This window comes from Taudactylus pleione, unplaced genomic scaffold (assembly GCF_031769625.1).
Source record: "Taudactylus pleione unplaced genomic scaffold, aTauple2 ptg000201l, whole genome shotgun sequence".
Taxonomy (NCBI): domain Eukaryota; kingdom Metazoa; phylum Chordata; class Amphibia; order Anura; family Myobatrachidae; genus Taudactylus; species Taudactylus pleione.
Genome location: NW_028284603.1, coordinates 40,956,388 through 40,981,845, shown reverse-complemented (window position 1 = coordinate 40,981,845; position 25,458 = coordinate 40,956,388). Strand labels below are relative to the sequence as shown.

General features: G+C 39.9%; 1 protein-coding gene across 5 annotated transcripts in view; it reads right to left on the bottom strand.

The window, feature by feature from the left end:
- RALGAPA2 (Ral GTPase activating protein catalytic subunit alpha 2) overlaps nucleotides 1-25,458 on the bottom strand; it is a 398,803-nt gene that overhangs the window by 125,284 nt on the left and 248,061 nt on the right. For all 5 annotated transcript variants that reach the window (XM_088477338.1, XM_088477335.1, XM_088477337.1 and 2 more), the window contains 4 exons: nucleotides 20,346-20,469; nucleotides 17,977-18,132; nucleotides 10,689-10,847; nucleotides 1,544-1,671 (listed from right to left, as the gene is read on the bottom strand). In XM_088477338.1, the coding sequence (XP_088333464.1) occupies nucleotides 1,544-1,671; nucleotides 10,689-10,847; nucleotides 17,977-18,132; nucleotides 20,346-20,469 (567 nt within the window). The remainder of the gene's footprint in view (nucleotides 1-1,543; nucleotides 1,672-10,688; nucleotides 10,848-17,976; nucleotides 18,133-20,345; nucleotides 20,470-25,458) is intronic.

The following is a 25,458-nucleotide window of genomic DNA, read 5'->3' as shown; positions in this document are numbered from 1 at the left end:
GAAGTTGTAACACTGAATATGAGGCTGGTTACAAAACGCCATACTTACCTACCTTTCAACAAAGATTGTGGCACTTGTAATTCAATAATAAATCCAGGAAATGTATTGGAAGAATACCTGGCCACAGTTGCTTCATCAGTACTCTCTGGGCGTGTTCCCCCACAGGGAATGGAGAAAAAAGTCCTTCAACATAATTGGAGAGCAGACAATCCTCCATGCATCTATCCAGAAAATAGCCCTCCGCTTTCTCTGGAAGACCTACAATACAGATATTATTCCACCTCAGGAGATTTTCCTTATTAGTCTAGGTTTTTGTAGCACGCCGTGTGTTGCTCCTTCAAGGTAGGCGATTCACCTTGTATGGAGTCATCTAGGTTACATTACAGGAGGCTATGCACATCCTGCTCGATAAGCGGAATGTATGAAATCGTACATTCTTATATCCTCTACTACAGTTGGAAGCGTAGGTTTGCAATCCTCCTGGTTGCCAAGATCCTCCTTTCATAAGGGCTTCTTCTAGTCAAATGTTCATTTGAATTTCAGCCTGCCTGTTGCAGCCGAGCGAATACCCTAACCTTTTCAAATCCATCAAGTGGCAGGCTCTGCAAGGCCTGGAAGAGCTGTGTACAGACAGCACAGTAACCAGACAGTAGGTTAGAAATACGGACAGGTTGGGTGCAGCACCCTGCCTTGTAGAAAGGGAAGGAGAGCCAATCTGTAACAAGCAAGGTAGCAGCCATCCTTCCCACACACCTTAAGCATACCTTGCCTCTTGTGAAGTTGAATCAAGTACCTCAATCAATGCAGGGCTAGCAAATAAAAAGCCAAGCAAGATAAAGTGCCTGAATTAAGTTTCTTCCTTCAGCAAAAACTTCTTGTGAACAAGACACTAATCTACAGTTGTCATAACTTTTGATATTATTACAAATGATGTGCAAATTGGTATTGAGCACATAGGGGCGAATTCAGTTATTTTTTTAGGCACTCCAAGTAATAGGCGCCCGACGGAGCAATTCAATTGTTGCTGTGATTAGGCGCAACTGCGGCAGACATTCATTACTTTTCACGCATGTTGCATCCAATGCACCAGATTTAGCCGCGTAAAGCTAAAACCAACCCAGGAGGGTGCGAGCAGAAATATGGACGCCCGCAGCAACAATTGAATTGCTCTGTTGGGCGTCCATACTTAGAACGCCCCCAAAAAACAATTTAATTCCCCCATAATAAATCTATAGTGGACTCAGGGACATATAATAGCTTCAAAGGTCGACAGACAGACAAATACAAGCTTAGTGAGATTTTGGGGAAAAAAAAAATCACTCAAAATATTTTTTAATAGACATTGCAACTGGGAACACTTATTATTGATTACATGTGCAGTGTCAATATCATCATTAGCATTTCTCTCATATGGAAATAGAAACAAAAATGTCACAAATTCAAATGTGACATCATTGCTTTAACAAAATACTGCATGAAAGCACTTACCAAGTCAAAATGAAAACTTTTTGTTTTCTTTTAAATGTGACTTTGAAAAGGATACAAGCTCTGGTAGAGAGGGATGAGAGACTTGACAGCTCTGCTGGCATTGATGCAAGTTGCACACACAAGAGTTGGCAAAAGCTTTTCTGTTACAATAGCGCCGTCAAAAAGGGGACCGAAAAATGGCACCTAGGAAATAAAAACAATATTTTAGAAATCCTAAAGTAACAATACACAAGTACATCACTAAAACTGGTAATATTTAAATCACACGCCACCATATGGACCAAAAACCAACAGCAATTACCCAATTAGTAACACAACACTGCTGTCGTTGTCTAAAGTGAGTTGCAATATCAGTATTTTTGTGGATTAACTAAATATCTAATGTATAAATATAACAACTATACATTGTAATAAACTCAAATAGCAGAAATACAAAATGGCTTTATCCTTCACAAAACACTTCTTAGTTATTCATAAGCTGTTTGCTAAATTTTGTTCCAGCGGGCAGAGAGGAATGGCCCCTGCAGAGATTAGTGACATTTGACAGAGGTCACAAACCGTTCTGAATACTGACAGGATGAATAGGGAATGTTTTACTGCATATGCATGCATCTGTTTTATTGCATACATCAAGCTCTAGTAGCATTGTGCAAAGATAAGAGGAAATGTAGAATTATAAAACATGACACAGAAAAATGTCTTTTTGCTGAAATGCTTCGCTTATAAATGGATATGAAGCAAACAAACAGGTTTCAGCAACTGTTTCACATAACAGGCAGATATTCATCTAACCAGCATCTTAAGGGTCGGAGAGCAGGCACGCAGAAAGAAAAGCGAACAAAAAAGAACCTATATAAAAAGCCAGAGTATCGATCTCTCCAATCACAACTGTCTACTATCAAGGAGGGCGCAGCAGGGCAGATTGAGCAGCTTCACCATAAGAGACAGAATGCAGCCTCGGCCACCACTCTAGCACTTTGATAAGGTTCTCCAGGGAGAAAACGGTCAGGTCTGACACCAGATTTACACCATCTGTTCTCCTATTCTTATGTGTGCAGATCAGCCCTAACTGACCAAAGCCAGCTCAGATACTAAGGGACGCTGTATTCAGCAAGACCAGAAACACGTGCTTTCTGAATTAAGATAATCTTCTTGTACTAAAGGCATGTTGTTAACAGCAGACAATCTAAAGGTAAATGCAATAGCACTGAAAATATATGAAGCAGTGTTTTAATTGGCTGTATTGTTTGTGTGGTGTAAGAATAATGTAATAAAGTTTTGTGTAACACAGCATTCTTGTATATTAAAGTATGACTATTAGACTGTACTTATGAGAGATAATTGCTCCTTTCTATGGACTGTATTGGTTTGAATAATTGGGAGAGGATATATGAAAAAACCTGCACAATACAAAGGCTCTGCTGGAAAAAAAATATGCTCTAAAGGCCCCTACACACGGAATGATATCGCTAACGATCCGACGCATTTGAACGATAAATCAGCAATATCGTTCCGTGTTTATGCACTATATTGTGCATTGCGCACTCCCGTGGGGTCGTCAGACGCATCGCGCGATCTTTTGTACATGCAGAAAGTTCAGGCAATGCTATGCGGCGGGGGCCGGCATATTGGTCGGTCAGGCACTGGATCGCCCCGTTGTAGGGACCACCCGATATGTCGGCCCTGAGATCAGGGGTCGCACCAGCGGATCCACATCGTACCGTGTGTACCCACCTTTACAGATTACACGCAACTGAATGGCCAATATGCCAAAAAGATGGGCATTTTAAATAGACTTTCTTAACATTAATAAGTGAAAATAACTATACAAAAAAACAGCCCACCTCTTAAGCTGGCCCACCCCAAGACAATGAACATATTCAAGAGCCTATTGATGGGGTTAGGATGATTAGTTGGCATTGTTGTCACTTGTGGGCTGCATGCTGCAGTGTGTGCGATCACTATATATTTGAATGAACTGTGGCAGCAGGTGGAGGGTAGGGTGGTGGTGGGTGGGTGACATAGAAGTGAACAGGAATACTTTGAGGATGGTTGTACTTGCAACCGCTGTGACCCATATAACTACAGCAGTGATTTCATCTCTGCTAAACAAGATATCGGCTCCCAAAGGCAAAAAAACAGAAGACGGAGGTTTTCTTTGCGAATAATTTAAACACATGGTTAACTATATATTAAAATAATAATAATACAAATCTGGCTTCTAAAGGGTGTTATTTCACTATGGAGCCGAGCAGGAAAAATAAAAAAGAAAAGCTTTAATTTTTGTGCTGGACATATTGGATTATGCTTCATTTTGTTCATTTAAATAAGTATGGAAATCATAGAGGGGTGATGTTGATATAAGCTCACAACTTTATCTTAAACTTTGGGTGCGCCAGGCAAACAAAATTTGTCAATGTTGCAACTGTGGGCTAGCATCCATTATTTTTTTTAAAATGAAATGTGTGCGCATGGATTTGTAATTTTAACTCTCTATTTAAGATGCTGTCTCTCTTTAAGTCCATCTGACAATAAAAAAATAGATTTGAATCAGGGGCCCTAACACTAGTGTGTCCAGTCCCTAGACAGGTCGGCAACCTAAAACAATAATATTCTCATAATGGAACTAAACAGATTGTATTACTCTACTGCAAACTCTGCAAAAAGGCATGTATTATAATCTTTAGGAAAATGTGTACAATATAAAAAAATTTATTATATAAAGACAAAAGTACATGAGGTTAGCTGGAGCTTTTGAATACAAAGGGCCTATGGCCCATAGTCAAATACACTAGCTAAAACACTGGGGAATGGGTAAATTATTGTACCAAATGGCTGAGAATTAATCTCTGATGACTAGCTGCAATATAACGAGGCATCTGTGTCCCAGGGAGCCCGTCCTATGTCCCTAGCGGTATGTGCAGTGTGGTATGCTTTGTCCGCCATGGCAGGCAGCTTTTCACCTCATTGTGTAGACTAACCCTCGTACATCTGTGACGTGTGGAATGCTTTCATTCTAACAGACTTACTATTGTCTTTCTTTGGAGCTTTACGGTTTGCGATAATTATATGGCTTAATTAAGAGAAAAAAAAAATGCGGATCTGCTGTTTTCTAAATTGGGAAATCTATATTTAAAAAACAAAAAAAGGTGGGGGGAAAAAAAACATCTAATTTGAGACATTTTGTTGTGCAAGACTGACCTCTATTAGGACTTGCTCTATATTAGAGAAATGAATACGGAATCACCGTTCCAGGTGTCCTTATTTAAAAGTAAACAAAAACACTAACATTATGTTATACAAAGGCCAAATGTTGCCATGGATTCTGTAACCTGATAGAGGTCAGCCTATTCATTTGGTTAGGGAATGCAATTTAAATACCAGGGAATTCGGGCCAAACAACAGACATCTCACTTGCAAGCTTCTTCCATACAGCATGGGGTCAGTCGCTGGAGAACTAAAGGTCAGCAGCACTTGTCCTAGAAGCGTCTGTATTCGGTTGATTGCTTTTGTGCTTTTAATATACAGAGATACTATTTCAAATCAGCTGGACTTGCTTAGCACACATATAAGCCTGTATAAGTAATATCAGTAATGGAAAACACACCTGTTGGAACGGTTGAAATGATTTAAGCATATCCATAAATTGTCACAATATACAAGAAAACAGACTGTATACTGCAGCCATGACTTGCTACTAGAGAAGTGAATAAAATAAGTTTGGTGTAGTAACAGCGCTGTTTCTCCCATGAAGCCTGGCGAAATCTAATGTCTTGATCCCAGGCCTGAGAATGCCCTTGTGAGAATCCAAAAACATTGCTTATGGGAAGGAGCACATCATGCCATCAAATATAAACTGTGCTAAATCCGTCAACCAGAGTCCTAAATGTTGCTAACATCAATTCGAAGTGCAATTCGTAAAACATATATTCTTTATTATAAAACTACCTTTTAAATACAATAATGCATGGGTCACAGCATAATTAAAATATAACAACATTAACCATTTAAAAGAAACACAGTTTGGATAAAATTACGAATTCCCCTTCACAACTAATTGGTCTGGTGTCCAGAGTCCAATAATTATATATGGATAATGAAAGCGGCACTGTTCCAAATCCAACACATTTAAGTGATTCAAGGTGGTAAATATAGACTGCACTGTTGTCCTGTATATTGACCGAATCGTTCACATATAGTGCCGGCTATATCCATAATGGGAAACAGTGGGGCATATGATCTCTCACCCAATAGACCGCACTATTGCTCCGGTGAGGCCCCCAAACAGTCTCGGCTATCGGCAATAGATAAGCGGCTTACCACAACAGCCGCACTTGTATTGGAATCCTGGTAGAGCTGCCAGTGTATCTATGGCTTCTCTATGTCCTCCCGATGACTCACTTGGTGAGACCGCTGTCTCTCCCTTCAGGGGAGCGGTGGATGCTGGTTAGGCTGTATATGATCGGGCAGTCTGTCTTTATAGATGAAAAAGATCACCAGTGCCGATATAGTGTGTTAATTCTGGGTCCCTCCAGATGGTAAAGGTAGGTAAAAATCCTCTGCCGAAATTACCAGAGGTTAAAGAAACGCGTTAGCAAGCCTGCTAGATTTTTATGTAGATGTAAGAAGCGCCCACTGGTTTTAAAAAAAAATTCTGTGACATCAATAACCTGCACTTCCTCCTATACTAAATAGATTTGTAGCTCAGTGTCTGACAGTGGAACGATGTACCAAATAGGAAGGATAGTTTTTTTCTCCCTTCTATGTATGCTGTCCATCACTGTGCTGTTAGTACAATGACTGCAGGAGAAAGCACAGGTGACTGAGATCACACTATTTTCTATTATAATTAATGAGCGCTGTCACTGATAGGCAAGCAGGAGGAGGGATTATTGAACACAATATATCATCTTAAAGGGCAAATGGTTATAAAACCCCACGTCCCTTTATATAGTTTATTCATATACTGATTCTATTGGCACTCGAGCATGGATGAAGTGGCTCAGTGTTTAAGGATACTGACTGGCACAGAAAACACTAGAAACCCAGGTTCAAATCCCACAGTTAGCGCCTTGTAAGGTCACTTTATCTCCATTTTCAAGGCACCATAAGTGAGATTGTAACTTTGATTAGAACTGTAATTTGCAAATTCATGATATAAGCATATCACTGAGACATAGCACATCCAAATAAACAGAAACATCACTACAGGCATAATATTAGAGACAGCATTTGAGCCACAAGTTTTCCTTCAGGCTGAAGGGAGATACTGTGTTAAGACTGTGAATTCATTGCGTCTCTATGGGAAGAAGGGCCTTGGCCCCATCTCCCCTGCAATTTTTGAATGCACTCTCTCTCTAAAGGTGGCCATACACGGTGAGATTCAAAAGTTGGTCAGATCAGTTGTACGATTTCCCAAGAAAATTCTTCCCTACAATGCAGGACAATTTGTATTTAAAAAGCAACTATTTCACATAAGACCAATACGATTTGATCAATCACATCATATAATGTATGTCAATTCGTATATGATCAGTTGAGATCTCTCTGCAAGACCATCTGATCTGCGATCCAACTAGACGACGGCGGAGATGCGCATCGGGGTCGCAGAAGACTCAAAATACAACTATTTTCAAATGATTGGTCTTTCCAACCTGTAGAAACTGCCCAAATTGTGTGATCAATCGTCCAGTGTATGGCCAGCATTAGGTAAATGCCAGTGAAAAAGCACCTTAAGTATAGATACACCAATTGCAACATTTATAGAAAATGGCTTCTTGGAAAGATTCCATTATCAGCAGCTGAAAAAAAAAATCATCTCAAATTACAGTCCTTGCGGACCCCACTTCTGCTGATGTGGAAACCCCTTAAGCTACAGGTTATCAAAATGTCACTAGAATGGGAAGGATTCATGCTGTCAGTTCTGCTCTGAAGCACCAGAGATTCCCAACAAGGAGGTTTGTGCTCCGATGCAGAAACACTGCAGGTCACAACCTTCTGGGTGAGCACCAGACGAAAATACAAGCAGAATGGAAGATACACAAATGTATGAGGCACATAGGAACAGGTATATGTAGGACTATGTAGAGGGCACCAGGTTTCAGTGGAATGGAGCCATGAAGGAGATGGACTGAGACAAAAGACTCTAGAGCAGAGATTCCCACCTCACAGTCCAGGTTTAAGGATATCCATACTTGACTACATTTGACTTATTTAGTGCCTCAGTCAATTTCCACCTGTGCTCAGCCATGGATGTCTCCAAAACTGTATGGGAACCTTGAGCACAGCCCTTGAGAACCTCTGATAGCAGTAACTAAGGACCAATAATCAGGGAGAGAATGCTGAATACCTCAGAATGGTATATAATGGAGAGGAGATTTGGTCAAAACGTCCAAGTACAGGATGCAGTAAAATGCACAGTAGCTGAACTGAACCCTTGAAGTCTACATCATGTGGAGGCACACTATAGTACAGAGAACACAAGCAGACAGGAACCAGGGATGTCTATCAGGACATTGGAGAATGCTGTATTAGAGGTCACCCAGGAGAGGAAAAAAGCTCTAGAGCACAGCACACTGGAGTAGTGAAAAATTACTGGGGCAAGGCACACTGGAGAATGATTAGGACAATGTGGACAGTTCCTCTTAACCTCAGAGCTGTGAGGAAAATTCAGCATTAAATGCACCTCTGGTATTTAAAGTGCGGGGTAACCCATAGATTTCAGCACTTAACGTGGAATATATGGCTTAACGCGTGTTACCAGTGGGTTTACCATGCAGGAAAAATTGATTAATTAAACCTGCGCGGTAATTGAGTCTGCCCATGTGAAATTACCCAGAGATGGAAGCAATTTTAGAGTAATAATTGTATCCATTACAATGTCCTTATAAAAAATGCCAAATACAGTATGTACACTATAAGCAGATGTAAGATAAATTATAGCAGATCCCCTTATCTGTATGTAAAGCATGCAGATAGAAACCTTCTAAGAATTGTTTTCTTTTTTTTAAACTGTACTGCCTCGAATGCTTCTATGATTGGAGTGGCCTAAACTGCGCAGGCAATACCTGAAATACTCTGACTTTATGGCTCTAATCCAGTGATTCCAAAACTGTGCGCCGTGGCACCCTGGCGTGCCTTGGGACATTTGCAGGGGTGCCGCAAGTTGGTGGTCCAGCACCAAATAAAATTATTTAAAAAAAAAGTGGGAGGCACATATAGAAACCGTTGTAATTCCTACACCGTTCACCTGATTTGGATGTAATTACACTCAAATTAAATCTGAAAGCCTTCAGTTAAAGCACATCTTGTTTGGTTCACTTCAAAGCCATTGTGGTGGTGAATAGAGGCCAAATATGAAAATTCTGTCAATGTCCCAATATTTATGCACCTAACTGTGTATGTATGTATGTATGTATGTATGTATATATATATATATATATATATATATATATACACACACACACACACACACATATAATAAATATTTATATATATATATATATATATATATATATAAGATTTCTCTGCATTCATCCACTTAGGAAACTGTGTGATCAAAGATAAGTCTCAAGTGCAAGAGAGCACAGTCAAGAACCCAGACTGGAAGATAATTGAGGGACTGAAAAAAATGAAAACCTGAAATCAACAGTCATTAACGTACTTTGAATTTCAGTTCACTGTGATGTTGGCAAAAGTATTACAATTAGGTGTACAGAAGTGTTCCAGAATTAATCTATTGTAATTAACTAAGCTCTTACAGAAAACATAATTTTGGTAAATATATAAACATGTTAACTTTTTGCTTTGTATTGATAGGTCATATTGTACGTCCTAACTTACAAGCCTGGTCACTGGACTTATAGACAAGATGGCAGAGCTGCTAAAGGTGAAGACACCACAAGATGCCGTAACTGGTACATATCCAACGTACCTGCTGTATGGTTGTGGCGTGCAACATTCTACAGAATTAAGTCTCCTGCAGCCATGCAGAAAGTATGTACCAGCCATGGGCGGAACTGCTGGGGAAACAATGGAGGCATTTGCCTACGGGCGCTATAACTGAAGGGAGCGCCTTGCCAAAAGTCCCGCTTTAGGTGCCCCAGAGCCAGGTTAAGCAAGGAGACCAGTGAACTTCACCAGTGCCCAGACACAGAAAGGGATCAGCGGAAAGTTGCAACTCTCAACTCCGCTGCACAAAATAAGGGCAGGTGTACAACCCCTACCTCCCACTTATGAACGCAACGGCGGGACCCACTTCTTCTCAACTCTGCTTGGGCGTATGTCTCTGGGAGCTGCTGGTGTTGGATGGAGCGGTGGAAGTGTAACTCCGGATGCTGTAGGAGTTTTGGTAGGGTGAGGGTAAGGGTGTCCCTGTGTGCTATTGAGGTTGAGGTGTGGGTCAAGGTGGGGGGGGGGGATAAATGGGTGCTTGTGAGGTTAGGGTGTTAAGCAGGGAGTGTCTCTCTGGGTGCTGCTGAGGTTGGGAGGAATGTGTCTCTGTGTATTGCAGTTATCGTGGGAGGGCGATTGGCACTATGTTGCCTCCATGTGCCTGGTATGAACTTATGCCCAATACCACCGTCTACACTTTTTATTGGGAACCTCAAAACTACTTCCATAGAAACTAAAAATAGCGTACAAAAAAAAAAAAAGAAAATGGACTGCCGAGGTTGCCTAGAATTATGGTTAGCATTGCAGAAAATGCAGACCTAAGTAGCTGTGAAAAAGGGTAGATAGTTGCTCCTGCCAATCGTGATCAGACGCAGGTTATCTGGTTAATGCTTTTTAAAGATATAAGACAAAAATATCCCCTGGATGAATACATTGTCAGTTTCATATATGCGATTTGTGAGCTCATCAATACTGTTTGTAGATTTAAGTCATAATAAAATGCAATATAAATCTAATCTTACTTTTAGATAAATAAAAATTATTTTTGCAGCAACTAATATAAAACAAATTTAAAACCTGTAGATAAAATGGGGAGTAATTGTTTTAATGGATTAAGAGAAATACACAAAATAGGTTCTTAGATACTTATGAGAAACTTAAGTAAACAATAGATAATTGTTGAAGCAATATTCTCCGGTATTGACTTTGATCAACTGAAAATGTTAACATACAGTATTTATAAAGAAAAAATGATAATAAAAGTAATATTATGATGATTATATTCACACAAACGTGAATGTACATACCTCTGTTTTTTTCATTATTTCTATAAAAAACATCCGATTCTTCATTGGGTAAATAATAATTAAAACATCACCAAAGTCTGTAGGTATAATGCCCCTTCTGTAGTTCCTGGTATGTTCAGACCATACAATGTGGACTTCGTCGTTTCCCAGGTGGCGGAGCTGCAAAACAATATTGCCGCTTTGGTAATATAAACAATATAATATTTGGATGTGGGATTTTAAACATATTGCTCTGTAATAAAAACCACAGTATGTCATTCAGCAGGCAACAACAACCTTGGACAAATGTGACTCACTCACTACAAGTTGGTTTATGATTGCTGCTTATAACATTATCCAACAATGTGCACCAACATGAAACCAGTGCACCAACATGAAACCAGAGTCTCATGTTGTTACTGGTGGAGGCTTTGAAAATATATGCAATATATATCTATTAGAATATTGCAGCTATCCCTTAAATTTGACAATACTGTGACTTTATGGATTACATAGTTACAAGCAATAGCCTATATTCAAGGAAACGATAGGCTACATAGGTAAATCCAGGAAAAGATGAGAGCAAGACAGTTTGTGGATGGACCTTGCTGGTCTTCACACTCCGCTTGCAGCAGAGTAGACTGTACGCAACTATGGCTGATTCGGAGTCTACGCAATGTAGCTGCATTTCCATTAAAGAGGTGAAATTAGGGGTTTGCATATAGTCTAAGTTTATTGATGGCATGATGAAGGTGTTGCGATGGAATTGTGGCCAATACAGAGCTGTGCATAGCGTAAATACGCTTATTTTGAGACATAGCTCTTACACCAAGGATAGGGCTGGCGCAAATGCATACTGATAATGATAACAGCTATGAAACCAAGCGTATGGATAGAGGCGGTGTGGTCGCATAGATGCGTACAATTGTGCATAAAAGTGATTATCCATATTTAGTTACGCAGGTGCAATGTGGGGTAATTACGGCCAACTTGGGTTCAACTAGGCAGAAATTAAAATCAATAAATCAGAGAGAAAATCTGTTACCGATTATATTTGTAAGTTTCAAATAAGGATGCTACCTAAATTTAAAAGCATAAAACATATAATTCATTAAAGATTGATATTAGAACTTCCCAGCATCATAAAAAAAACATGATAACCCTTGGAGACATAATTAAGGGCAAATAAGTCTTAATGTGCATAATATTAGATTTATATATTTAACAGCTATAAAAATAGAAGTTAACAACAGACAAAAATTAACCAAAGTAATGAGTTATAAATGTGCGCAATATAAATAAACTTAACAAATATGTACATTTGACCATTCCATGTAACTTGTACACAATACATTATTGTAGTACTAAAAGAGAATCCCTATAAAAGAGAACTTGCACAAACCGATAATTCAATGTTTTCAAGCCAAAAAGCCTCACTAAATCTTACAGCAATGAGACGTGCAAGTCCAAAAGAAACTTTAGAAAACTTTTATGAACGTTTATTTTTATTTTTTTTGGTGTAAACAATGCAAAAAAAGAGAAATGCCACTTTCCATTCACCGAAACTGCTGTACTGACAATAAAGGTATTTCATTCTGCATTAAACACAACAGGGCAGAGGACGAGAGTGCAAGTTTAGTTCAGTTATGTCTGCGGAGGTTAGGTCAGCTGCAGAACACACATTCTTCATGTCTACGGTAAGACAAGCCCTATTCATTTCGCCTGATCTGGGTCTCCTCCGCCAGCAGCCTGTGCCTGCTATCAGCCTCTAAACAAACGCTCATTTTTCAAGTCTTAGCAAAACACCATAATACTCTAAGAGGCTGTCCATGTGCCACTCTCAATCACTAGTTGAAAAGGCCATCTAATTTCCCTGTTTTGTTCCCCACCCTTCAAGTCTTTTTATTATGCAGCCAGCCGGGCAGCACGCCACTGGTGACACTGGACATGGTACACACCTAATGGTCTGACCTCTTTTTCCTACTAATTGCATTACATGGCCAGCTGGCTCCAGCAAGGACTTGTCTGTTTGATTGAAGAATTTCTGCTCTCGAATAGTCACGGCTGCTGCTTTCACGAAGTATCTTGAGCCTGACAACACCATTGTGTTCCTGACAGTGTGCCCATCCTAAAATCTAAGTTTTATTTGTAAATTAACCGAGAAACTTCCTGCCAGATCAGCGGTGCCTGGAGACTAATAATGTGCTCCTTTCATTCCCTTTCACTCTTACTGTATGACTGCCAATTTGTTTTTCTGCTGCCGGCCAGCCCCGGGCTATAAAAGCCTGGTAAGACATAAGTGCAATTATAGTCCTGGAGTCAAATGAATTGGACAAATCCAATAGCACAGCCCTGTCCCCACTTTACAAACCCCTACAGCAGTGAGATTAGCTGCTAAAAATCTAATCTGGAAATAGCTAACAAATTTCTACAGCAGTGGAGCAAGAGTTCACGATGGGGCTACATCTAGGTCTCTGCATGGACAAAGGTTCTGCTGCAAAGGCGGCCAAATAAATAAATGAACCCTGCCTCCTATAAATATATAAATAATAATAATAATAAAAAAAAAAAACTAATTTCAGAGCTGTTAGCTACAATTTATTTAGGATAACAGGACGGATTGTAAGAAGCTGTTAGTGTGATTGATTTTTTTATTCTAGCCGAGAGACATCCTGATAAAGAATGTTTATTGCTAATGAATACAAATCTCTGAGCTGAAAAAGGTATCATCTGAGTCATTGGCTGTTTCGGTAGGGAATCTTCCTGTCGAAACCAAGGCATCCAATATTGCTTAAATGGCACGCATTGGAGGTGGCCGAGAGCCTAACCGGATTCATCCAGGCAGCTCTACACAACAACTATAAGTCATTTTACTTCAAGCAGGGTGGTGTGATAGCCAACGTCAATTGCATCAACCAAAAAGCACAGGCATAGAATCTCAGCTCATCAAGCAACATTGAACATGACACTTTCCAGCAGTATAACACAAGGCCAATATCACTGCACAATGACAAGGGTTAGGGGGGCATTCATGCAGGGGATCTATTGCTTATGCAAAGGAAATAGCTTATTGACAGGCTCGATTTGCCCTATCAAACACTAGGAGCATAACATGGCACATTGCATGTGGCAACTGATAAGGGACAAAACGGAAAAGGTCTTCAAGATGTAAAACTTTTAGTATATAAATGAACATATACAGATTTTCTTCCCAATAACGTCTGTGCACACTATATAAACAAGTTAATTCATGTAAAAGAAGGAAAGTTAGAAGTCTTGTTGATATGATATGAGATTACCCCAGCAGAACAGAAAGCACAGCAGGAGCACTATGGTGTAATGGGAATAAACCTCCGGCTACAGGTAGGAGAAGATTCACTGAAAATGGGTCAGAAAAAATTATCATTTATATACAGGGCCTTGCAAAAAAAGCCCCTTGGCTTTTTACCTTTTTTGTTACATTATAACCTGTAATTTATTTATTTTTTTAATCTGAATTTTATGTGATGAATCTGCACAAAATAGTCTCATTTGGTGAAGTGAAATGAGAAAAATATATATAAAAAAAGAATCTTTATAAATAAAATTCTGAAAATTGGCATGTGCCTATGTAATCACCCCCTTTGCTATGAAGCCCCTCAAAAGTTCTGGTGCAACCAATTACCTTCAGAAGTCACATAATTAGTGAAATGAAGTCCACCTGTGTGAAATCTAAGTGTCACATGATCTGTCAGTATAAACACGCCTTTTCTGAAAGGCCCCAGAGGCTGTAACACCACTAAGCAAGAGGCATCACACCATGAAGACCAAGGACCTCTCCAAACAAGTCAGGGACAAAGTTGTTGAGAAGTACAATTCTGGGTTGGGTTATAAAAAAATATCCAAATTTTTGATGATCCCCCGGAGCGCCATCAAATCCATCATCATCAAATGGAAAGAACATGGTACCACAACAAACCTACCAAGAGAGGGCCGCCCACCAAAACTCACAGACCGGGCAAGGAGGGTATTAATCAGAGAGGCAACACAGAGAGCAAAAGGTAACCCTGAAGGAGCTGCAGAGTTCCACAGCAGAGACTGGTGTATCTGTGCATGTGACCACAATAAGCCGTACTCTCCATAGAGCTGGGCTTTATGGAAGAGTGGCCAGAAAAAAGCAATTACTTAGTGATAAAAATAAGACGACACGATTTGAGTTTGCCAAAAGGCATGTGGGTGACTCCCCAAATCTATGGAGGAAGGTGCTATGGTCAGATGAGACTGAAATTTAACTTTTCGGCCACCACGGAAAACGCTATGTCTGGCACAAACCCAACACATTCCATCACGACAGTGAAACATGGTGGTGGCAGCATCATGCTGTGGGGATGTTTTTCAGCAGCAGGGACTGGGAAACTGATTTGAGTCGAGAGAAAGATGAATGGTGCTAAATACAGGGATATTCATGAGCAAAACCTGTTTCAGTCTGCCTGTGATTTGAGACTGGGACGGAGGTTCACTTTCCAGCAGGACAATGACCCGAAGCATACTGCTAAAGCAACACTCGAGTGGTTTAAGGGGAAACATTTAAATGTGTTGGAATGGCCTAGTCAAAGCCCAGATCTCAATCCAATTGAGATTCTGTGGTCAGACTTGAAGACTGCTGTTCACAGGCGGAAACCATCCAACATGAAGGATCTGGAGCAGTTTTACCATGAGGAATGGGCAAAAATCCCAGGGGCAAGATCAGAGAGACTTATCCAAAGCGACTTGCAGCTATAATTGCCGCAAAAGGTGGCTCGACAAAGTACTGACTTTAGGGGGTTGAAAAGTTATGCACACTGAAGTTTTCTGTTATGTTGTCCTAAATGTTGTTTGATTCACAATATAAAAAAAACCACAACTTCACAGTTGTAGGCATGTTCTGTGAATGAAATGATGCACACCTTCAAACAATCCATTTTAATTTCAGTTTATGAGGCAACAAACATGAAAAATGCAAAGGGGGTGAATACTTTTGCAAAGCACTGTATCTGAACTTCAAAGTGGTCTCAGAAGAGTTTCTAGGGACATTTTAAAATTCAGCCATGGAATATGTATACACTGAGGCTGATTTGGAGTTGGAAGCAAAGCAAAATAAGACAGGAATTTTGCACCTGGAACAAACCATGTAGCAATGCAATGGGACAAAAAAAAAATAATTATATATATATATATATATATATATATATATATATATATACACACACACACACACACACACACATATATATATATATATATATATATACACATACATACACACACTAATAAGATAAGCACTGGGCACTTTACCATTGACTTGCATAAACTTGTACTAAGAATATTTACTGTCCTTAGCTTAAAATCCCTCTTTTAAATATTGATTTTTTTTTTCCTGCTATGTTGTGTTTTTTATGCTCATTTCTATATTATTGTTCTTATTAATTTAATAAATATTGTTAATATTTTTATATATAAAGTTGATGGGTCTTTAATTTTTAATTGAAGCATATATTGGGTTCTGTACATATAGAGATACATGCTCTGTAGCATTATGTGCACATTTTTCCATTGACACTTTATTTATACTAGATATACCTTTTTAGCTTATGCACTTCATTATCAGAGAATATTTTTAAAGGTATACACACAGCCTCTTTTAAAAATTTGTTTCTTACTTATTGCACTGTTATTATTACCGATAAGTTTTATTGCACCAGGACACTGTATCTTTATGACATTGTTACACTTAGAAAATACTATGTATTTACTATTAAGCACTGCTGTCGCTATACACAAGTTCACTTTTTAAATATTATATATATATATATATATATATATATATATATATATATATATATAATTGCATGCAGGGCAAATACTGGCTGCTGTTGCATGTACCACACAAATGCTGGACAGCTTTATTTTTAAACTGCAATTTAGATCTGAGTTTGGACAAACGCCCCTCTTCTATCTAAATCTATCTGCATATTTTACATCTGCCCCACCTGCAGTGCAGCATGGATTTGCTAAGGTGCAGAGTTACTTGATTATTTGCTTTATTCCCAACTCACAATCATCCCCACCATGTGCAACATGTAAGACATTATCATAACACAATTATGCTGTACTTGAAATAGACAGCTTCCTTCCACATATACAGAACTCAGACATGGACTATTATACTTATCACACAGATCAAGAGACCTGTATTTTGTAACTCGCAAAGCCTCAGGGACTGTCACTGTAAACTGTGGTCAGCTGAAAATGATACCACTTATTCCGGATACCATAGGCTAATGGCAATGTAGGAACCAGCGGTGACTGCCTTGGCTACTGACAGCAGAAAAGCACAGATCAGCGGTAATAAAACTATTGAATTTCCCAGGATTACACAAAGCTTACATATGGGAAGCACGCCATATTATGTATTGACTGTAACAATGACACTAGTTAGCTAGAAAATGTTACTATTATAGATGCTCAGAGAGCTAATGTACAGGGTCAACGCATTGAAGCAAACATGATTTAGTGATTGACATAGAATACAAGTAGAATAGGAAATAAATATAGCTCAATTGGGCTAGATTATAAAATGAATTGATGATTTAATCTCAAGGACATTCCCTCTATGACATGACTGGCTTGTACAGGCCAGGATAGCTTGTGATGGAGATAGAAGAATTATTGCATTAAACTATGCTCAGGATTATGCTCCACACACAATAGTGTGTTGTTTACATATATTGAGCCCCATTTATAATAAAAGAACGATTTCTGAAGAGAAGCAGTAAATTAATGAACATTTAGGTCAATATACAGGCATTGGCAAATACTGAACGAATCAACGGGCAACACCAGACAGAGCAAGGGAAGACGGGTCTAGCAGTACTGGATACTAGTGGCATTGCAAGATCATGAGTACCCATGCTATACTATAGACAAGGGCAGGCTGTGAAACCTGGCTCTCTCCAAATGAAGGCACATAAAAAAGGACAAACTGGAGGCAATAACTGTTCCTCTTCCTTACTGGTGTAACAGAACTGCATAGTCATCATGGCGCCTTCAGGATTTACTTATCCCAACTGAGCTTTATCACTAGTGGAGCTGAAAACTACATTAACAATTCAACATTGATAACGTGAAACACTGTTCAAGCAGACATGGGCCCATCACAAATACACATTACTAGCTTTGCAGCAGACATATTTAATAACCATGTTTGAAGGTCAACATGTAGTCTGGATAATTGATAAACTTTTCTGTATTCAAAAATGACATACTTGGGTCTGTCTCAAAAAAGCGTTACCTTTTTGGTCAGTGAATCATCAGAATCTGATAACATCCGTGTAGACACATGAAAAATGACTTCAACAGTAGAGGTAGCATAGTAAGGTGCAGTTTGTCCCGTGCTTCCATTTCTTTGTAGACCACCCATAAACCCACAGTGAGTGGAAAGGTCAACCTGAATTTAGAAAAACAAAAGAAAAACAAATTACAGGCACATGATTACATAGTTACACTTTAATGGAAGAGAGATGTGCATTAAAATAGAATGTCTACATTCATCCAAATGTAAAAAACATCCTGAATGTAACATTTTCACAACAATCAATGGAAAGCAGATGTCCACCTATAGAGGCAATTTACCAGATACCACCCACCAGATGTGACTGTGGGGGGGGGGGGGGGCGACGACCGAGTACACCCATTCAGGTAAATCACACTCTCTAAGCTACTGTAGGGGTGTACAATTTCCTGATGTCACATTGCAGTTTATGTTAGCAGAGTCTGGGTCAGGGGAGGAGCTGCCGGGGGAGAGCCTACCTCCCGTAAGCTGCATCAACCAGCCGTGTACGCTGGCCTCATGGCAGCAGAAGCGTCTGCTGCCGATCCCCGGCGTCACACGATAAGGCCCCAGTGGTTTAGTGAGGACGTGGACGCTCCGGGCCCTCAATGCAGCGGCTTCCGAGGCATCTCCGGCGCCAGAAGCGAGGAATCTCCTTACCCGACATCTCCGTGCGTCCGGTTGCAGTCCCGTGCCCCAAACATCGCTGCGAGTAAGCTCTGCCTTGACCCGCCAAAATCACCAAAGAGGTTACTGGTGTTGTGTCCCGGCGGAGGTAGACTGAGTCGCAGTGCATGCGTCTTAATTCAGACGCTCAGCACTGCTAACTCAAAAACATAGAAAATAAAATAAAACATAAAATAAAAGATTAGGACTGCCTGAGCAGTCCCGTTACAAAGGTGCGTCTGAATTCTGCCGCACCAAATGAACAACTGAATGCCTCTGGCTGGGGTATAAGTGGAGGAGGACCAGAGGGACCCACCGTGGGAGCTGAAAGCTTTAACTGTTTGGTGCCTGAATCACTCCAACCACATTATCCCCATGGTATCCCTGTGGATCCGTATGGAACCTGAAGAAGAAATGGTCAGTGCCCTCTACACCCAGCTAGCTTGTTAAGTATCAAGCACAAAGACTGGTTATAAGTCAGACGTAATTTCAATAAGCCGCTGCCAAAAGAATAAGCCATTAGACAGAAGCTGGGAGGATGAAAGTCTCCCAAAGACGGTGTCCAATGCATCGCTGTTCCCTCATGCAACACACTTAGCTAGAGTTCAGTAGATAATGCAGCAGCCTACCAAAATAAAGGCTGGGACCTTTGGGAGAACTGCAGGCTCTTGGTGGGAGGGAAGGGGGCTCGGAGGAGGTGGTGGTGGTGGTGGTCACACTCTCTCAACTAGTGTTCTGACATCTGTGGAAAGGGAGGTTTTCTAGAGAAAACTTCTCTGGGTGGACAAAAAAATCTGATCTGTCTGGTATGAAGCACTGTCTGGCTGATGTTAGCGCTGCATATTGTTTTTCTGTAAAGGTAGAAATTTGACAAATAGTATGAGATTTATGTAACAGTCTGCACTTTTCAGGCTCTGGTGAGATTACATCCGTGTTTTTAAAGTAGCAATCAATTAAAAAGGAAACAACCTTGTGTTGTCTTTTAAATGTTTGCCACTTTTAAAATACGCCCACACTGGCCAGAATCTCGCCAGAGCCTGCATCTCACAGGCTATTACATCAACCCCTATTTATCCTATACAGGTAGTGTATAAATGTAGCAGAAAAGGCAACACCAGTTATTGGCTTTAAACATATTTTTCAAAAGAAAAGCAAAGAAATTAAAAAATCAAAACAAAAGCACTTTGCACAGTCTGCGGGTTAAACTTAATGTAAACTGTAAAATATTTAAAGTGGCACATTCAGTTTAGTAAGTATGAAGAACATACTTTACATGTGTTTATATATAGCAAATAAAACAAACAGAAGCATGTGTTCTCTGCGCAGAATTATTTTTTATTCCCATGTCTTACTGAACCTTTATAGAAAAGTTAATTTAAAAAAAGAAAAGCGGCTTATAATTATTTTCCCAATTGCATTTTATAAATTACGTTTTATATTCAAGTAGCCAAAATAAAACAGTATTCCTGATCCTTCCAGACTACAGTACACACTGATGGATGCTAAAAGCCATGGCAAATGTCACCAGCGCAGCACTAAATATATTCATGAAATAGAAATCCATTAACTCTTTCATAAACAAAGACATGATAATTAAGAGGAGGTGACACAGTTTATGGCTACTTAATTTAATGTTGGTGATTAAGATGATAATTCTCAATTACCTCCCACCCCAGTCCTGCTACAAAATCTTCATAGGCTTTGCTTCCGCCGCTGTTGGAGAGTATGGAGCACTTATCCTCCTGCCCCTCAGCAATGTAAAACACAGCAATCTTGTGAGTTTCACGACTGGGGAAGGAAAACAAATGTCATTTGAACATACAATATTTCCACATATAAGAAGATAACAGTAGTGAAAACAGGGCATGTGCCTGAAAAAGTCATTATAGACTTCAGATGTGTAATACAAAGCTTTGCAGAATGGGTTTCTGAACAGATTGCATTGATATCTGGCCACTGTAATATAAAATGACATGATACGCTGTCTGTACTATAATACAGATGTGTCCACATACACTATTGCCGCAGTCGTGCCAAATAGACCTTCTCGGTGACTCAGGTCACACTGTGATTTGGTTTACGCCGAGCGTCTTTTCACTCGAATGTGCATCTTAGTCGTAATGTGATGTGAAAAAAAACCAAACACTTAAATGATACTACACTGATTAATTTGATATAAAACACTTGTACATCTGTGTATGATTGAGTCTGGTCTGGTGATTGTCTGAGTGGTGTTTCACTGTGCTTCTACGGTGGTATTCAGATGCAGATTTAAAGAAAAAGCATTACACGACACCGCTAGGCACAGCACACTCGTGCCAGGAGTCTTGCACCGCATGGCGTATTAAGGATAGGTGTATGAAGATACATCTGTACATACCAAACCAGGATTTCTCAGCTTAATACATCAACGTCAAGTCATCCATTATTTGCTCAGTGTTTACACAGCTCAATGCCAACATAATTATTAATAGTAAGCTCTTTAAAATAAAAATAAATAAAATGGTCTGAAATTCAGATGAAAAAATTACTTTTTAAAAAAAAAATGTATAAACAGGTTATTTGTGCAACCATTTATGCAGTTGCATCTAGATGATGAACTGACTTCAGCATAACGGTTCTAATTATAAATTCGTTTTGAAGAGGGCACTTTCATATTTTGAATAATTATTTGTTTACCACAATAAACTAAACCTCAAACTGAATACGTACCAGAAATAAAACTTACAGACATATTAAGGGACTGATGGCTATAATGAGCACAGCTACGAGACTCATTCAATAATTGCTCCACAAGCTTATTTTTTTTGTTCATGCAGCCAATGTAAATCTATAACTTGCCGGTGTTTGCCTACCTCGATAGCCTTCCAATTAGATTATTACTGGGATTCTCCTCACCTAATTCAATTTCTCTCCTCGCAGTATTAATCAACGTGTCTATTTAACAACTCCATGCCTTAGGGCTTTGGGGACCTTAGCATCACTAGAACATTTTTCTATGAGAAACGATTTGCTGTGCAGGTTTATTATGCATTAACCAATGGCGTTTACATCCCACCGTGATAAGTGTTTATTCTTATAGTAGTAATTGATGATGACAATGGAGAAAGTAACCCGTAAATCATATCCAGTGCAGTGCCCCGATTATCCTTCATCAGCACATGTTTCCTGAGACCATGTACCGGATAAAAACTTTCAATATAGTGTACTATACACCAACAGCTTTATTATTATTTACTATTACTGTCTCATTTTTATTTACTACCAATACCTGAAAAAAGTAAAATATTAGATCTCTACCTAGCTGTGCTTAAGTATTGCCACCTACACAAATGAAAAAAAGATTACTGCGATTGCCAAGTACAGTTTTTTTAAGAGTATATAAAATGGTGATCTGTTCACGACTTATATCCCAGCTTCGAGGGCACAGAATGTCCCTGCCCCTAAACAGACTCCTCCTGTGACCCCTCTGACACCCAGCGTTACAGAAGACAGAGTACAACTCACTTACGCAACAACAACTTTGAATAAATATCTAGATTGTAGGGCCTAGGGCAGGAAGAAAGTGGAAACAAAAAACTCTGAATGTGGTGTAATATTACAATTACATAGAATATTAGGGATCGGTATGAACAGGGCCAGATTAACAATGGGGCGGATGGAGCTATAGCTCCAGGCCTACATATAAAAAGAGGCCAATTGTCATGACAACATGACGTTGACTGGCCATCTGCTCTCCACACGGTCAGCCATAAATCATAAGTAGTAAAACTGTATTTCTATTTACCTCACAAATGTAAGCATTTTTTGCTTTTACATATTTAGGGAAACATTGGGTATAGGGGTGTACACGCCCACATGGCACTGGCCACACCCACACAGCACTGGTCACTGGTCCTCTGCTTCTCATAAGTCATAATAGGACCTTGGTCATTTTCAGCTCCAGGCCCATATGGCCCTGGGTATGAAATCCCGACGGCGGAAGACCAGCAGTGAAGATTCCGACATGTAAGTATTTAAACTATTACTAACCTAACCTCCCTCCCCCTAACCCTCCCTAAGTAGCGCCTAACCCTAACCCCCCCTGTAAGTGCCTAAACCTAACCCCCCTTCCCTGCAGCCTAGCCCTAACCTCCCCCCGGGGGTGCCTAACCCCCCCTTCCCCTAGCCTAACCCTAACACTCCTGGGGGGGGGGTGCCTAACCCTAACCTAACCCTCCCCCCGTCGTAGTTGTCTGCGTCCGGCTTACCTTCGATTGGTATGCTGGGCGTCGGGCTCCCAACGTAAATAAAACAACAGGTGTCGGGATTTCGACATCCGTCATTAAACCCCTGCCGGGATTAGACAGTCGGGAAGCCGGCGGTCGGAATTTCGACCGTCAGCTTCCTGACTGCATCCCGAATATACCTAAATAATGAGTTTATTACATATCACAAAATGTAAAGAAGATCTAAACTGCCCAATACATTTAACAAACTGCAATAACAGCAACATGCTTGTCCTTTGCTAATTGTTTCTCAGCACACCTAACGACATGTCAGTCATGCGGTTGTTGAGTGCTCACAGTTTGGTGCAGTTCCCATGGCAGATAAAGGGTGCAGAAGACTAACCAGTAGTACAAATATAATTGGGTTATTTTAAATAATAGTCATATTGTATTGTATATATTAAACTCCATATTGCCGCCTCTTAATATAATACAGTTTCATGATTTCCATTAAGATAAAGGACATGGATTTGGCAAATCCTGCCCATAATTTCCTTGTTGGAAAGCAAAGTGTTAATATGAGATGCAAAATGTCACTTCCATACTGGTATTTATGTGCCACTGTTCAGCATTCTTTAGTCAGGACACAGCAATTTCACAATGTCCAACTTTAATGAATATAATACAGTGATTGCTGTGGCTGGGATATCTGTCTGGCTGATAACCTCTATGACAAGCAAATAAGTAAAATGACCACTATCAATAATGGGGAAGATGTATCAAACCTTCTAAAGCAAAGGTATTCAACATGCGATCCTCTACCTGTTGTGGAACTGCACATCCCAGCATGCCCTGCCACAGTTATAACATGCTCTAATAGCAAAAGTATGGAAGGGCATGCTGGGATGTATACTTCCACACCTGCTGGAGTGCCACATGTTAAATACCCCTGTTCATAAGAGTAGAGAAGTGGACAAATTCCCCATAGCAAACAATAGGCTCCTACCTATCACTTTATACACAATCAAGTCACATTATTATGACCACCAGCTAATAGCCAGAGTAACCGCTGTGTGCAGAACGGACAACAGCTAGACGGCCTGAGAGTGACTCAATTAGGTGCAGATAGGTTGGCACAAGTTCATTTTGATGGTGAGCTGCTCCACTGTAGCGTGTTGGTCACCTCTCACATCAATGGCACGTGGTGCTCCGCAGTTTCCACGTCGGTTATTTGCAATGGTGCCAATTGTCCAGTTATGATACACCTTCACCACAACAGCAAGTGAACAGTTCCCAAAGTGCACGGTTTAGGAAATACTGCCACCCTTTGCCCGGAAGCCAATAATCATCTCTTTTTGCAATGACAGCAACGAGTGATATGTATGCAGACGGCCTATCGCACACCTTATAACTCATCAAGCCAGCCCACGGCACGTGACGTACTTCTTGGGCTATGCGTGGTGGATGCCAAATGTAGGAGGTGGTCATAATAATGTGACTCGAGTGTGTAGAATGTACTTGATATACGCTAGCTAGAAGCTGATTGACTGCTATGGACAATTTCTCCACTCTTTAGAAGGTTTGATACATTTCCCTCAAAGTTCCCGGTGGTGTTGGTCATTCATATAATGTCCCCCATACATCCGCGATGGATTGCTGCAATGTCCCATTCTGCAGACGTCAGGGTTTGGGGATTGAGAATATTCAACATGTTGAAAGATCTCAATTCCCCGATCCCAACCCAAAAAAGGTTGGGGATGTTTAACCCTTAAGGCATTCAAAGGCTCAAACTGTTTTCTTACATATATTTTTTAAACTTCAATTACCACTGACCTTTGACCCCAAAAGTCAGAGTGTCCTTGATCTAGAACACCAAATGAGACGCAATGTACTCCACAGCAGACAAGACAAACCCGAAAAACAGCTTATGTGACCCCTCACATGGGGACAAAAACCACAAGTGGCTCACCTCTGGTGCACAGATCAGGCCAAATGATTATGTACATTAAATCATGATATACCAGACAAACAAAAGCAAAAGTTCATAAATTCACCAAGCTACAAATAACATCATAACATTAAAAAACAATAATTGCAGGAATGCTACAGCCAAGCAAGTCACTGACACAATGAATATCCTTTTTCTGCATATTATTGAATATTTGACATTTTAAAATGATGGCACATACTGCTAGCACTGGGTTAATAAAATGATACTTATATCCGAGAGAAATATAACAATGCTACAAATTGATTTTGAAATAATTCAATCAGTTCAGTGGTAGTCATTGGTTTCAATAAGCTACAAGAACAACATGAATCATGGTTACTTTGTAGTATAATAATCTTCTTCATCGGTATTTGAAGTGCTATGAGGCAGTTGAGAGCAAAGGCAGTATTGTATGACAAAGTACATGGGCTCATAATTGAACAGGAAAATAATGCTTCCTCATTGCTCTATAGAACTCTAACAGGAAGAACAACAGATGGATCACAAAGCTTTGCAATGAGAAACAGAAAAAACTCCATCTTACATTAGTGGACTCAAGCATAGTAAATCCTATGGAAA